The sequence below is a fragment of the Neolamprologus brichardi genome, chromosome 20 (assembly GCF_056152115.1).
Source record: "Neolamprologus brichardi isolate AB-2024 chromosome 20, ASM5615211v1, whole genome shotgun sequence".
NCBI classification, from domain to species: Eukaryota; Metazoa; Chordata; class Actinopteri; order Cichliformes; family Cichlidae; genus Neolamprologus; species Neolamprologus brichardi.
The window spans coordinates 26,097,723-26,114,759 of record NC_142123.1 but is presented as its reverse complement, the minus strand read 5'-3'; the positions used below and the strand labels follow the sequence as shown (position 1 = coordinate 26,114,759).

General features: G+C 40.8%; 1 protein-coding gene across 7 annotated transcripts in view; it reads right to left on the bottom strand.

Moving 5' to 3' along the window:
• Positions 1 to 17,037, bottom strand: part of camta1a (calmodulin binding transcription activator 1a) — a 278,414-nt gene that overhangs the window by 23,282 nt on the left and 238,095 nt on the right. For 6 of the 7 annotated variants that reach the window (XM_006794188.2, XM_035909198.2, XM_006794189.2 and 3 more), the window contains 5 exons: positions 13,118 to 13,271; positions 8,344 to 8,484; positions 5,417 to 7,734; positions 1,447 to 1,573; positions 916 to 1,050 (listed from right to left, as the gene is read on the bottom strand). In XM_006794188.2, coding sequence (XP_006794251.1) covers positions 916 to 1,050; positions 1,447 to 1,573; positions 5,417 to 7,734; positions 8,344 to 8,484; positions 13,118 to 13,271 — 2,875 coding nt within the window. The remainder of the gene's footprint in view (positions 1 to 915; positions 1,051 to 1,446; positions 1,574 to 5,416; positions 7,735 to 8,343; positions 8,485 to 13,117; positions 13,272 to 17,037) is intronic. The other variant, XM_035909202.2, reaches the window with a different exon arrangement.

Below are 17,037 nucleotides of genomic sequence, written 5' to 3'. Positions count from 1 at the left end.
ACTACAAAGTCAAAGTGGAAATGTTGAACTCCAGTTTTCTTAGCATGACAGACACAGTAAAATCAAAATGGTACTGAGCAGTATGAAAGCACAATTAAAAAGGCTATTAAAAACATTATGTATCAATGAATACATAAACATTATGCCAATTACAACAGTACAGACTTATAATTCATTTTAGTTAAATTTGTACAGCAAAGGCAAACAAACAAACAATAAAATGATCCCTAATCACTCAGGAACTGTAGCTGAGCTACTAAAATATCAAATTACCATACAACTTTATTGCCAGTAAAGTTACCCTTTTCAAAACCAGGAACAGTAAGATTCTAAAGATTATGCAATAGCTGAAATAATGATAAAAAGCAGCCAATACGGAGATTTTTGGTGACATTTACCTTCAAAGATCAAATAACCTCTGCATGCTGTTCTCAAGTACAAGCTCTAAAAATGGTGTTAATCATACCCTGATTTAATTCCAAGGGGAATATTGATCCAGCATGATACATGTAAAAATAAAACGTTTAAGAACAACCAAAAATGTGTCACTTAAAATGCCAATAGCTCTGTGAAAATACCGTATATAACAGTTATGAGTATCTGGATTCAATTTGTGTGAAATCACAATGAATTTCCTGCACAGTTGTTTGGCTCCAGTGAGTTAAAGAAAATAAATGTGTAGGTAGTGAAGAAGTTGTTAAAAGCCAAGAAAAAGAAATGATTTGAGCTGCTTGATGAACCATTAATCAAAACTGACAAAATTATTAAAGTCATAGTGGACGGTGCTCAAATAGAATACAATGGGGAGGGATTATGTAACAAAATGATAGAGTGAAGAAAACAGAAAGCAAAATGTGAAAAGCAACAGATGCAGTCATCATAAACGAGCCAAAGACAATACAAGAGGAAACGTACCATCCAGAGAAAGCCAGTCGTGCTGAGATGATGGCAGTGAAGGAAGTGCGCGGGCCTTATACTCAAACACCACTGAATTGGAGATGATCTGGTTACTGACAGCCACCTGTAGCGTCACCAGACCTGTATCATGAGCTGGAGAGGGTGAAAGGAATGAGACATCCGGGCAAATAAAATACACAGAGGTGTCACGGTTATGTGACAGATTTGCTTATGAGTTCAACTTTCCATGGGTTTCTTCTCTCAGTGTAAACGAAAATAACACTTAGGGATCATCTTACAATGCAACTGTTGTCATACAGTAAATATCAAAATGAAAGAGAAAACAGCAGAGGTAAACAGTGGCTCACTTAGCATTGTTGAGTTCACTACAAAATTGTAAAATGAATCTCAGTAAAATGAAAAAGGTATATTTTATTCATAAATTAGCCAAAAAGTTTGAAGTTTGTTTTGTTTGTTTTTGGTTTATGAATCATATGATGATATATATATATATATATATATATATATGTAAGCTTTCTCCTGTCTTACCTGGACAGTAACAACGCAGCACCCCTGGCTGGATAAGAGAAGCTGGAACTGAGATCTGGTCAAACAAACAGCTGTAATTTGAGGTGGCCTCTTGCCATGGCCCAGTGATCAGCACCTTAACTCCACCCTGAAAAAACAAGACAAATGGATAAACTCATAACACATTCAAAGTCGGCATTCCTGATTGCTGAATATCATATATATTGTTCTTCTGCCACCTAGAGTGGAAAGATGAGAATGACACCAAGGTAAAGCAAACACAATCCTAACACTAATATCTGCTGCCACCATGTGGATAGCTGGCATTTCGCCCTCCCACACCAATTTTCTTAAAAATACATATTAAAAAACCCACACTGAGTTTAAGTATTTTGCTGCCCTCCAGAGGCTGAAGTAGACCATTGCTGCTGACAGAAATAACTAAAGATTAACAGCACAGAATCATTGGATAATCATGACCTCATGTTTTGTGCAAATAAGAAAAGTAAATATTAGTGTGCATATCTTTGGTCAATTCCTGAAGATGGATGCAGCTATTTTTGTTTAATCTATATTTAATTTTTTTTAAACTTACTTTAAAAAACTATTTTAGAAGACAATGTTAGAGGCTAATTTCACGAAAGCTGCATGAAATTAAGTGGGTATGGGTATGTGTATACCCATAATCATGCGATTATGGGTATAAACTTACTTTTACTTACTAGTTTTCAGTACTTTCTGATATATATTTGGAATTTAAGCAGTACAAATGCTTAGTCCTCAACACTAATGCTAATCATACCACTCTGTCTTGGGTGACTGTAATTACTAGGTGATAATGGAAAGCGCTTTCCTATTACCATATTGCCTACTCAATAAAAAAACATATTAAAACATATTTAATCAATCGATTATTATCAGTTATTACATTACTTTTTGCAATCATCCAATCCTTTCTTCATTCACTTCCCTTGATTTTAGAGATGTGATGTGGCTCTATAAACCTTGATATTTCCTTCTTTAGTAAAAAACAAACAAACAAACAAAAAGCTGACATTACGTCTTAATTCTAATTATGTCAGTTTTATAACAGAAAAACACAGTTGTGGTCAAAGTTTACATACGCTCATCACGGGCATCACGGTAAGTTGAAAATAAAATCAAGAATTGTGTGCATAGGTTTGACTTTATTTTGGATTTTCTCTAATCGACACAGGGTCAGTGGTATACATGCAGGTTTAAATATATACATAAAACTACACTAGTATTTGGTGAAATGTCTCTTGGCAAGTTGCACCCTGACCAGACACTTTTTGTAATCGTCAAAAAGCTTCTGGCAAGACTATGGCTGCATATTTGACCACTCTTCCTGGCAGAACTGGTAGAGTTCATTTAACCTCCTGAGACCCGAACTCTTTCATGGCATGCATTTTTATTTTTTCTTTGCTATTTGGGTTGATTGGGACCTAAAGAATGTAAAAACGAAGAATTACCTGATTTATTTATTTTTTTAGCTAATTTTTGTTTTTGAGAAAAATGAGATCCACATATGAGGACATTTGTTTCAAATTTTGATAGAACAGTGGCAGTATAATGTCCTCGTAAGTGGATATCAGGCCCTTGTAGAGAAAAATTAAGTATTTTGGTCTAGACGTCCCAAAATGTGATGTCCACATATGTGGACGCCAGATCCTAGGAGGTTAAATTGGCTGATTTCCCTAAAAGCACAGACCTAGCTTTTAAGCATAATGCACAAATTTTCTGAGGTCAGGGCTGTGAGAAAGCTGTGTCAGAAGCTGAATGTTAGCTTGCTTTATTCATTCCAAAACCAGTTCTGATGTGTGTTTGGGATCATTGTCCTGTTTCAATCATGTAGCTGTTCAGTTGAGTTGAAGTTGAAGAATTTGGAAGTTGTCTTCCTTCTTGATTATTTTAATGTACCATAGCAAAACAGCCCCAGACTCTTGTCACTGTAGGATGCATTGTGATTGCACCCTCTAAATCCACAGTCATGATAAACTTGCTTCACTGTGGACAGTCACACTGACACATGAGCCTTGTTGGTTCCTGGGTTATTCCTGAACATCCTAATAAATTCTAACTTGTGCATAAGTACAATTGTTTAAACTGAAATCTGCAGTTGTTTAGAAATAGGCCATTAAGTATGCTTAAAACCTGGGTCTGTGCAAGGAAACCAACTAATTCAAATGAACTCTACAAATTCCTCCAAGAAAAGTGGTTAAATATCCAGCCAGAATTATGCTTGTTCATGGCAACCAAAAGCATCTGGTGTAAGTACTACTAATTAAGGGACATTTAATTAAATATTAGTGGGTATGTATGTATACCTTTGAAGCTATATGCATATTTTTGACACTTTGTGTTTTAAAACTGCACCAATTCAACCAATTCTTGTTCAGAGAAATAATTAAAAGCTTAAAATTACCATGGCATTCATGCTCATAATTAATGTATCTAAACTTTTGACCACATCAGTATCAAGTAATTATTTAAATTTAGCCATTTACAGTCATGTCTGAAACAGCAGTAGATCTATGTATTTATAGAGATATCTATCATTCCTTGTTTGCGGATCAGAAAAACTTTAATGTACATTTTCTGATTTTCATATTTCATTTTCATTTTCTTGTGGTAAAATCTACCATTGGGATACAAATAGGGGATACATTAAAGATGCAAGTGAAAGCTGTTATGTGCAATTTATTTATAAAATGTATAAATAAAACAAAGTATTACATAAATTTAATATGATGAAACTGGTTGTCATATTTTCCAGGATTGTTCTTTAGTTATATTAACTCCTTTATTAATTCTGCATAGAAAATTCACTTTAGTTTCAGTCACACAGAGCTTAGCTTGTACTATATAATACTGTTTTTTATTATGGGTCACAGAAAAGGGCAGAGTATGTTTTGCTGTTGTTGTTTTTGGGTATGTTGGAGCAATAACAAATAGATAATAGGACTTTTGTTTTCTATGGGTCCGCATCAGCAAAGACAGCAAAGTCTTTTCTAATATAATGCATGTGATTCTGAGTGTTTAATTAAAATTTGACAACTTCATTTTTTACTATTGTTACTGTTGTTATATTTGTCGTGTTATCATGTGTGTTGCTTTACAGGTATTCAACTTTCTGACATAAAACCTTTGGTTTGCTATGATTTCACATTAGTTGTTGCCAGATCTTGCTGTGGATAATTCAGATAACTTAGTTTGAAGTGAACATGATGAACAGGCCCCCAAAAATATACAATTTAAACAATACATTTGTCAATCTAATGGGTATTTATAAGGATAGCCTATTCTTATATGAAGCGTCTGCTTAAGTTAAATAAGAAGGGTCTCTGTTCACTGTCCTGTCTGAATTCCTGTGCATTTGGGCTGCTGTTCTATTATTTTGGTTTCTTTGACAAAACATTCAAAACTCAAAATTTTTACCTGCCTTATGTGAGCCAATCAGCTTCTGTTGCCTGTGTTTTGAATCTCAGTGCTGTTCTGCATTTTTGTTTCCAGATTCTCATTCATGTCCCATTTGTTCCATATCTCCACCTCATTCTGGTCATTCAGAGAGCTTCTTTCAAGTCTATGTCTGCTTTATTTTCACCATCACCAGCATATGGACTCCATACTGTCCTACCTTCTACCATATCAGCTTTGCCATGTTCCTTTATAGAAGTCAAATCACCAAATAGCTTGTTACTCAGATTCAATAAATTAAATTCATTTTTTTCTAATAATCAATCCTCAGTCAATTATTAATTTACATACCTAACATTGTATTTTTTAATTTTCTATTTTTTTTGTATAAAAAAACAACACCTCAGACAGCACTTTAGATGAGTGGGCTACTCTAAAAAATGTTAGGGTTCTTGTGCAGAAGTGACTATTACAAATATGACTATTGTGAGTCCTTCTAATCTCTTTCAACAATTAGGCTGGTATATAAATGACCAAAAAGAAAAAAACTCACCTCAGGGTAAGACCACTCAGGCGAGTAGTCAGTGACCATGAAAAGACGGCCTGTAGCCTGAAGCATCCCCAGAGCACCCTGGGCTACAGCTGCAGAAACCACCTCTGCTACATTCATGTAGGACAATGAGCCGGTCTCTCCTGTGCCTCCTCCTGCACTGGCCCCTCCACTTAAAGACTGGGGGCTGCAGCAGGGTTGGAGGCAGAGCTCTGAGGGGCTGTAACCAGAGCCCCTGGCTCCTCCATCTTCCTGGCCCTGCTGTGGGGGCCCACCAGCTGTGGTCTGGTTATCTGAGTTGTGAGATGTGACAAGCTGGTGAGCATATAAGGTCCCTCCAGCTGACATGGCTGTTCCACTACCATCCACAGAGATGAAGTCATTAATGAGGTCAGAAAACTGGTTTCCAAAAGAGATGTCAAAGTGATCCAGACTTATCTCCATGCCTGTCCCTCCAGCTCCTCCGTTACTGGCTGCTCCACCCAGACCCTGGTGGGTTCCTACAGCATTGTAGAGTCCCTGCACCATGCCGGTGCCTTGGAGAAGAGGCTGCAGCTGCTGTTGCTGTTGAGGGTGGTTGTTGCTATCACTGGTGTTGTTTCCATTATGAATTGCTACCCCTTCACCCGCACCTCCTGTCCCTCCTTCGCCGCCATCTGAAGCCTGCTGCAGGTAACGTTCTGTTCCTCCTCTCTCTCCATTTCCTGCCCCACATCCCTGGATGTGATCACCTGCTTTGAGCAGATTTTCAGCTCCATTCTCGGTGGCTCCAGTCTGAGCTGAATTCACATTCCCAGGTTGCTCTAGACCAACCACCTCCTCGTGCTCAGTGCCCAGCCCAGGAAAGGCCCCCTGGTATTGTAGCAGCTGGAGAGAGCCAGCCTGGCCAGGCCCTTCTGTGGGTGAGCCTCCATTGCAGTTGGTTCTGTGCTGGGTCTGATGGGTCTGATGGTGGTGATGAAGGTGGCCATTACTGCCAGGTGAGTCTGTTTTTACAACTTGTAACCCCATATAAGCTCCAGAGTCATGGGAGTTGTGCTCCATCAAATGTGTTTTCTGGCCCATGCTGGGCCTCCCCTGCTGAGTCTGGCTGGTCTGAGATGCATCCTGGAGGAAGAAGCTGGGTGAACGATTCTGATGTTGCATGTGAGGACTGGACATGGCTTGACCATAGCTCACTGTGGTAGTGCTGGACGTATAGTCTTGCTTGGCATCGATGGCACTGAAATCCATTTGCTCCAAGGTAGTGCTGGGACTCAAACCACCTCCAGATGGAAGCAGGGAGCCCGTGGCTGTCAGACCGAGGCTTCCCTGACCTGAACCAGCACCAGATGACACAGATACGCCACTCCCACAATTCACTACTGCCCCCACCTGGTAGCCACTCTCCTTGGCCAGCTGCTGCTCAAATGATGTATCTTCTGTTTTGATGTTCTTTATGAGAGCTGAGTTGAAAGTGTAGGTATTATCTGGCATGGTGGGGGAGCGTTGTAGACTGCCATTGGTGCTAGCACTGCCGCCAGAGGAAGACGAGGTGGAGGAGGAGTTTCCCTCTGTCTTCATTGCGCTGCCTCCATAGGTCTGGCCTTGTTTAGGGTTGTTCAGGAAGCAGTCGGGATCAAAGTTCATATTAGTTTCTGGGATCTTGATGGTTCCCGAGTCCAGACTGCTGGAGAGCACCAGTTCCTCAGACACCCCAGCTGTAGACAACATGGAAAGACTGTCTCCTGCAGTGGTAGTCCCAGGTTCTCCTACACCTCCACTGGGGAAAGCAAATTTGTGACGATCGGAGGTCACAGACAGCACCAGGCCCTGTGAAGTGGCATCTGCACCCATGAGGTGAGTATTTGGACCCCCAGTAGGAGACATGCTGTAGACAGGGTCTCCAGGGACCTCAGACATAAAGACACTCTGAGACAGGCCAGACATGACAGAGGCCACATGACTCATCCCTGTCACCACAGGGCTATCAGCCATGTCCGGATCGCTGTTGAGGCCGCTGCTGATGGAGACAGGTGAGTTCTGGGTGGTGTCCGGGACCTCAACCTGGTTTGTAGATGACACCTCTGTGCTGTTCTGGTGTAGCAGGACAGGCTTGTGGACTTTTCCATTGCGTTTCTCCCTGGTGCTACCCCCTCCAGTCCCTCCCCCAGAGCTTTTTCCTCCACCATGGGCACTGTGCTCTGTTTTCCCCTCAGACACATCGTTGTTCTGTACCTCTGAGTGGGCACTGCTGTATCCCCCTGAGCGGGGGTCCACTTTTGGGGAGATAATGCGGTGTTTGGCACTGTTGCATTTGTGGTGCACACTGCTTCCTGCACCTATACAAGGGCAAACAGAGCAAAAGAGGTTTGGGATTTAGCTGTGTGAGGGAGTAAAACAGGCAAATTTATTCTATTGATTTCCAAGTGCTTAAAAATTAGGCAAATCTACTATTCAATGAACTGAGGCAAAGATGGATTATTAGTTTGTCTTTGTATTTATAATTTTGTGCAACATAATCTTCTCCTCTCATAGGCATAAGGCGATGTAAGTGTATGGGACGCTCTGCACGCCTTGTTATCTTAAAAATAACAATGGAAGTGGGGGTTACTTAGAGTAATTTGTTCTCTAAATTAGAAAACCTTCACTCTCTACATTCGTTTTCTGATTAAAAAAGTCAGTGAAATAACACAGCTGAAAATATGCTATTGAGATTAGCATAAAATTTGAAAAGCGCAAGGATATTTCAGATATGCCCCTGACACAGATATTAGGAACTTTAAAAAATAATAGGGCCCTACATTTGATTTCACTATTAAATCACCAACCCATAAAAGAACAACCTTCTCTGATTTACAACATACTAAACATTATCTTTATATCCTCTCGCTGAATTTTTGAGTTCTCTCTTTTATAGAATAAACTCCTCCCCACCCACTAGCCCTTACCCAGGGTGCCCGTGCAGAGGCAGTTGTGAGTCCGGGGAGGTGGCTTAGTTTGGTGGCTGTCCAGAATCTGTTGCACTAGCTGCTCCACTGAGAAGCCAGAGCTGCTGTTCCCATTGCTGCAAGTCCACTTGATGCCATGAACTGCCGGGAGAGAGGAGGAGACAGAGATGTCAGCCAGCCCAACAGACCACCAGCCACGCCAACCCCCCGCCCCACCCACTGCCCTCCCTGTCTACCTACTAGAACACCTCATGCTGGTCGCCTCTCCCAAAAAAAGTTTCCACATAAAAACAGTTAGTATTTCTGGTTTTCCCTAAAGATAAAACAATCCACCGACTCAGACAGACTAGTTTCAATAAAGAATCTAAATGGCAGTACCTTTGATTATTTGTTCAGTCTCTATCATTTCTTCCCCATTAGACTGAAACAGCTCTAAATTTCCCCCCTTACCCTAAACCCCCTGTTTCCTTTCTTAGTACAGCATTGATCGGTTGCTTTCCCCTCGTATCACTTCAACATAATGTCAAGCCTTTTGTATTGGACTTCTTGTTTTTGTTGTGCTTCTTTTTCTCCTATATGTCAGTGCCTGCTGCTACTCCATGGCATCTCCTCTGTGAGTGCTGATGAAGGTGACAGCAAGCTCAATCTTTCCACTCGCCACCCTCACCCTGACCTATGACTCTGTTCTGACGGGAAAAGCTTCTGGGAAAGAACATCACCAATCTGCTGCTGCCGGATCGGCTGCTGCACCAAGGGAAAAAGGGAGGTTTTCTCCTGTAAGGCTCCACTCGCTTGCCTCAGTCACACCTCACTAGCACCTCCTAATACTTTTCATCGCTCCACTTGTCAAGCAGCCACCACTTCTGATGAGACAGATAGTGGTTTCAGTGGCTGTAAGGTGGTAGGAGACATCACTGAGTGCTGCAGAGCTCAGGCTCTCAACTGGGGGAAAAGGTAATATTTCAGAAGTGAGGCATATTTAGACTATCAAACAAAATCAAGCCAGCTTTAATTCAAGTTCTCTACACTCTAGTACCTCCTTTGGTTAAATATGCAAGCGAGATACATAGAGAGAATGAGGTTCAGAGCATGTATGAAAAAAGCTGAGGATTTGCTTAGTGCATGTCTGTTTGCACTTGAGATAAAAGGAGATGGAAACAGCGTAGGAGGGTGAGGGTAATGGAGATTAAAGACAGAGCTAGTTAAATTCAAGTGAAAAAAGCTGGGAAACATGATTGCATGACTGTGATAAGGATCAAACTTGAAAGCTCTACATTCCTTTGGTAGATTACAGGCTGGTCACCAGCAGATGTCAGCAGAGCTGTAGTGATCAAGCTAAGATCATACGCTCCACAGAAAACTAACTGTGGCAGGTTATAGAAACATGAATAGGATTCAGTTTGATGTATAATAAAGTCAGATTTATTCAGCCATTAATCTACTGTGGGTGAGCTAAAAAAAAAAAAAAAGAGAGAGAAAAAAGGGAAAAAAAGCAGATAACAAATGTGAGGGGCAAGTTTCATCTAACGTTATTACAATTAATGCACAAATTGTGTTTGGAGGTTAAACCACTTTAACCTCTTGACTTTGTATTATGTAAATATACAAAATAGCACTAATGAAATGATGCTAATAAAGATAACAAGGCAAAATGGTGTCGTGAATTTCCGTCCATAGCAAAGCAACATGGAAGCTTCAGGACAGACGAATGTCTGTGCTGATGATCAAACTCAGAGAGGGTGACAGAGCAAGAGTGAGAGCGTAATGCAACAACTTACATCCACCATGCAGCGCCATGCCTATTTGTCCAAACAATCTTGTTTCCCCTCTGCCCCGATCCCTCATGCCAGATTGCCACAGCCCTGTTCATCTAGACGGGTGTCACCCCTGAAGGCTCTGAGTTGTTGACGTACAGTTACCACCATGTCTGCCTGTCTGCTCTTCTCACTGAGGGTTATATTCTAAAGCAGACATGACAGGAGCACTGCCACTAGGTTTAATCCCAGTGGAAGCAACAGCCCAGGCACCAAACGGCGACCTATTCATATGATCATTCTGATGATTGGATCCTGTCATGAGCAGCATCATACAGCCCTAATGACAAAAGCAGTTGATGCTGGGCATTTCCCACTCGGTTGTCTCTGCACCACTGGACATTATATGGGACAGCAGAGTACAACAGTTTATATGATGGCCAGTGCTGTCTGTCTTGCCTTGGTCTGTTCTACTCTGGCCCTGTCTGTCTAGCCTGGAGACAAGCCTTCTGTCTGTCTGAGTGTTTGTTAAAACTGCTCATGCGCTATCTGTCAGCAGGCTTGGGGCATAGCTGCAGAGTGCTGCGTGTTTATTGCATTAGACCAAAAGAGTGAATCAAGCTGGCTGCCTTGTCTATGGAACTGTAGCGTGACTGTGTAGCGATGCCCCTCTCTTACCCCCACCCTCAGCCCCCCCCTATCTTCTTGCTACTTCTCTTTCTCATCAAACACCGCGGGGTGTTAAGGATGACGAGGTCAGACAAGGCCATGTTTCACAGGGCTTATATTTGAACTACTGTGTGTGAGCATTCGTGCATGTGAAAGGTTTTGTGACTGAGAGCAAGAATGTGTGTGTGTGTGTTTTGTTGTGGAGAGACAGAATAAGCTCAACTGATCCATGAAATCCACATTTTTCCTTTGTTGTTGTTTTTTTTGTATCATTAGACATGTCAAATGGTTTGTGCAGTGAAATTTTGTGAAAAGCACAACAAAAAGGGAAGAGCAAGACAAAGGGGGGCAATTATTTTGGAAAAATTGGCATTGATCTGGAAAAAATAACGATTTGATTTAAAACTAAGAGTGTGCTGACAAAATTCAGCTTGTGAAATGGGAACCATCATCAGTTTCTAAGAAAGCAAATAAGAACAATTTCCAAACATAAGGCAGACATGAAAACACTGAAATGTGTACTGTGGAAATTTTGCGCTTTGCATTTGATGCTCAAACCCTAAAGTTTAAATTTAGATTGTGTACATTCCTGATAAAGTGAGAAAATAAAATTGTTCAGCTGTTACCCATGCATTTTGTCCCGATAGTTTCACTATACAACCTAAACGGCACGCATAAGTTCTGCTACGTTCTGTTATATACGAAGGGGGAGTCTTAAAACTACACACACATTTGAACCCAACATCTTGAAACAAACACAACAAAATAGAAAAATGACTATATTTGGGGAGCTAATTTATGATATAAATAAAGCATGATTCACAGAGGCCAACTTCATCACAAGTTTTGGCTTCTGCTCCCTGCGTTGAGATTAAGGTTGCTATCTCACATGACCACTAGATGGCAATGTTGCTCTATCATTGAGTTCATGTTGACATGTCTTGTGCTCCAGGAGAAAGAGTAGAAGGATGGAGAGGAGAAGAAAGACAGAAAGCAGAGACAGAAAGAAGGAGAGGGATTTTTTTTTTTGCTCTTTATGTAGCCCCTCGTGTAGCCTGGCAGCTAGAAGGCATCTCACACTCACTCTCTTTGTCCCAACAACTCCCAAAGTTAATGACTTTACGCATTACTGCAAATGGTGCTTGATTTTTACATTAAGCCACAGATGTAATGAATACAGTAGGCTGTTGTTGCTCAGCGACTGTCCTGAGGTAAGGCTTTATGTTAAAATGACCTAAAACTAATGCTGTGATGAGGGTAACAATACAGCCTAGACCCCAGTGATGATGGCCTGGACTGCCTATTCAGTATGCAGCCAGCACGTGTGTGTGTGCTTGTAAAGCTGCTGACACCTTCCTCTTTACCTAGCCACATCACCAATAATTGGCCATTGAAATATCAGTCACAGCTCTGCTGGCCCCTGCCAGATACGCCCGAATTAGAGTCTGGTTGTTAAAGGTATCTTAACAGCTCTCTGAAAGATTTTCAATGCCCCCACAAGGTCCCCTTTTGGCTATTATAATCAGCAGACGAACCCTGACTTTTTTTTTTTCCAAAACATTGCCTCGATCTTTGAGCAGGTCCAGAGACTCATAAAAACACATAATGCAACTCACAGAGCATTAGTAAAGCTGATTAACAACAGAGATCAATCCATTGAGGGGGGAGAGAGACAGAAGAGCCAGATAAGGGGTGAAGGGGGATTTCTGGTGAGTCAGACATTCTTGCTCCTACGCACTAAAATGAATCAATAACCAGCTTGCTGCCCTCCTCTGCTTTGACTGCCTTCATGGACCAGAGGGGAGATGTACTCTCTCAGTCTGGCCGGAGTGGTGCCAGAGGTCTAGGGGAAGAGCTGAACTTCGACCTCTAAGTAAGAGACAGCTCCAGGAAGAGCACAAGCACTCATTTAAAATTGCAGGAATACTAGCCAAAGATGTTCTCTAACTGAGGTGCTGAGGGCACTTAGTGTACCAGCTATAAGATAATAAGACTGGAACATAAATAATCAGGCAAAAACAGCTGCCAGTAGTCTTTCCATGCATGCACATGCAGGTGTGCATAGAGACTATTAAGGCCTAATTTGCTGTTACAGCCTCTGCTCATATTAAAGGCTATGAATAAAAGCTAATGCATGCATAGCCCAAAACATTATTACTCAAGTTCTCACACATGGACTACTGTTGTTCATTTTGAGATTAATGGACACAAAAAGCTGCCCAATGAGGCTGTTTTTCTGCATGACATGATTTAAAAGCTATTTCCTTGTTTGTAAAGAAGTCGTTTTAAATTTTAAAAGTGTGCGCGTTTCCGTCAAACAAGCTGTCCTGCTTCAAAATTCCTCAACTCACACATGGGTTTGAGCTGGCCGATCAGTTCCTCCTTGGTCCACTTGGCCCACTCTTTCTTGTCTGTATTGATGGAACACAGGATAGGTCCACATGGTTTCCCACAATCCTCGATCGCTGGAACATTCAAATAGTGGACGAGCACAATATCAGGGTTCTGTGGGGAAATCAGAGCGAGCAGGATGGTTACACAAATGCAAGAAATAAAAGCTTGATTTGCAAAGATGAAGACTAGAAACAAGTTAATTTATCTGCAAGGACAGTTAGAAGATTTGTTGAAGTGAGATATTCAGTCTTTCTAAAAAAAGTGAGTATTCTTTTGAAATAAGTGGTAAAATAATTCAGCTCAAGCATTGTACTGAGTCAAATAAACTCAAAACCAACTTGTCAATTTTTCTTACACTCTTTATTTAATTCTTAATTTTAGTGAAAAATTCTCAAAACCAAAGCTACCAAACAAGATAATAATACACAAACCACATCCACAACTTCAGCAGTTTTACAAAGAGCTTCTCATTCAGTCTTCTCATTCACACAAACACACACACACATACACACACACACACACACACACACACACACATATACAAATATATATATATATATATATATATATATATATATATATATATATATATATATATATATATATATTTCTGTACATGAGAGGGATTCGGGCCTGTCTCATAAATGACAGATATTCAGCATAGTGCAGGAAAGACTTTGGGGATTGATAGTACACATCATGCAGTAAACTGTAACAAGTGCTAAACAAGTCCTCGATAATCACCAGTGGTGAGTCAGCACCTGTCTTTGGACTTTCAAAGCAAATAGGCTGGTCCCTGTCATTTTTTTTAAAACATCAGCTTCATCAGACTAATCTCACACAGACGATGAGATGTTAACAATTTCAAAATCAGTTTGTGTTTTGCCAACAAATAGACCCGATTATGCAATTGCACTTAAAAATAGAAATGAATAATGATAGTTGATAGGGTAGAGTGTTAATAATGATTATTAAAATGAGTTGTTACTGCTTTGAAAAAACAAATGTGTGAATGTGTTTATGTTGATAAAACACACATATTTGTCATAATTTCACTTAACAAATCCAGTGTGATTACTGGGCAGTCTTGAAACAAGTTAGCACAGCTAATAACAGTCTTGACGGATACAAGAGGGCTTCAAACATCCGCATACTGTGTGATGTGCATGCAATGCAACCAGCTTCTATAATTACCTTTATAGTGTACAATTTGTTAAGATAAAAAAAGACCCATATTCACATAATCTTCTGAACATTCTTACACATTTTTCTGTTCTTGCATAATATATTATTCTCAAAATAGATCAATTAGACACACAATCACAAGGCTTGGTTAGATTAGGATTTTTTTTGCAGTGCATAGTGGATAATCTGTTCCATGGTTTCTTAAGGATATAATGGAGTGATAGTGACACATGCAGTACTCGTAGCTACTGTGTCTCAGATGAGAGGGCTTTTATGTGGAACAAGCCAGCTGGTTGGTGAGAAGTAAATGTTGCTGAATTAGAAACCCTGCATGGTATCCCTCACACAGACAACAAAGCCCAAGAACAGAAGAGGAAATGCACAATCCAAAACATAGCCAGGCAGCAGAACAAATCTGGGATCAGAAATCTGCAATAATCTCACTCATTATGTGACTGTATCTCTGCATCTCCAAATGTGTGATTGGATGCGTATACTAGTGCGCGTGCTCATTAATGTGTGTATTTCTACGTGCATATGTGTGTTAATTACAATGTGTGCTTGTGTAACACACGTATGGCATTTTGTCAAGTCCTCCCACATGGTGAGATGATGCCCTCAATTAACTCTGCCTGTATTTACCAAGTCAAAACTCAATAATTTTCCGCCTGCAAATTGTTACTGGGTTACCTCTGCAAATTCTCTAAATTGACAGCTTATGAATAATAGGTAGCATTTAAAGGAATGTTGTGCAGGTGTGAATAACATCCATTCACTTCTGTAATCATGAAAAGCTTTGATTACCCAGCTCTCACAAGGAATGCTCTTATTTCAGTCTTTATCATTTCTGTTTCACTGTCAACATCTGATTGCCACTAAAACCAACAAAGACAAACAAGGTAAAATATCCCCATACTGACACATACACCTGACCCATACACAGCCAAATGTGCAAACACGCATATGGGTACAACCACAGGAAGAGATGCTCTCATTACATGGTCTCTGGGTATGCTTGTTAATCTTTTCTGAATGTTTGGCCTTGGAGTGCTCCTGTTGGTTGAAAGAAACAGAAGGAGATTTATTTGTCTTTTACAGAAGTAAATCACACAAAATCACACTTACATGTGTGCATGCAATTGCAGCTAAATAAGATGCAAGAATGGACCAACCGACTGAGACCTTGATCGAGAAAAATGCTGTGACAACACGTGCGTGACTGCAGTTTGAGGCTTCATCAGTACTAAGTGGCAAATAAATCAAGGTGCTGCTACTGTAGGTCTGTGCTCCCTCTCACTGTGAACCATTAATCTGTGACTATGCCCCCCTCCATCCCCAACCACAATCTCTTCCACCGCCTTCCACCGCCTCCCACCGTCCCTCTGATTTTCCTTTTACATCAGGCAGGGGTGTGGTTGGAGGGACACACAGATACACAGAACCAGTTACTTCTGCGAAAACGTCCCAACATGCGAACGACTACCATCTCTGATGTGTTTGGGCACTCACGGTTCAGCAGTACATAATGCAATCTATGGAAGACAGATGACCTTCCCTCACCACTAGCAGCAGAAGCTGGATCTAGACATTGCTTTGTGTTATCGTACTGCTTTCCTTGTCCCCTGTCATTGGCATGGACACTAGGTGATGACTGCTGCCCTGTTTGGATGGAAATGGCACAGGCGGTGTGCGATGCCCCCAGATGGCATCACCAGCTGTGTCAATAGCCAAGAGATGCCCTCAATCTTTACTTGGAATGAAAGCGCAGAATGTAGACAGCTTCATTCAATTACGAGCGTACATAAATGTATGTGGATCTATGGGCACAGTCGGGAGTGAATGTGCACAGAAATAGAGCACATGTATAAGTGTGCGCAAACACACAAGCGCACACGAAAACAGACTGAGCAAGGACAAACTAATTAGCATAGTGTAACAGACACACATGTACTCACAAGACACATAAGGCTTAGTTGAACACAATCATACACGTGGATACGCACAATCTCCTTCCTCCAACGCCCACACTCCCAGCTGTTTCCTACCTTTTCACACATAACTACACAAATATGCACACACACACATGTATAACACGATAAACACAAAGGAAGAGACCATGAGGTAGTCTTATAGCTCATCCAAATATAAGTAATCTTTATGTTCGCGTTTTACTATTAGGAATTTGCTACCTATTGTAAACCAAGAAGAGAGCCAGAGGCATATAACGTCTGGAACTTTCACTCTTTTTTCAGTCTTGTTTTACTTCTTTCTCTCCTCTTACTTTACAACATATTTAACAGTTCTCTCTCAACTCAGGCCTACCTCCACTCAAAGAGGAAAACAACACAATGAAAGTGTAAAGCGTCACATAAATCTATCAGGATGGTAATTTAATTTAATTTCCTGCTGGCTGCTTTCTTTTTCCACAGTGTAATATCAGTGAGTTGGTTTTCCAAGTGTAGGGGGAAAAGGCTGAGGGTGACTTTTTGCCTGGATAGTCTTTTTCAGAGAAAATGAGATCTCATTAACTTATTGATTAATTGTGTAATGTAGTCTTTGGTTGTTTTTTTCCTCTTATTTCCCATTCAAGTCTCAAGGCAGAGCTCCAGCCTCCGCTCTGCAGCGGTGGGGAAGACTAGAACAGAGTTACAGGAACCTGTGGTGTGCATTGGCATGTGCAAACATTTTAGGC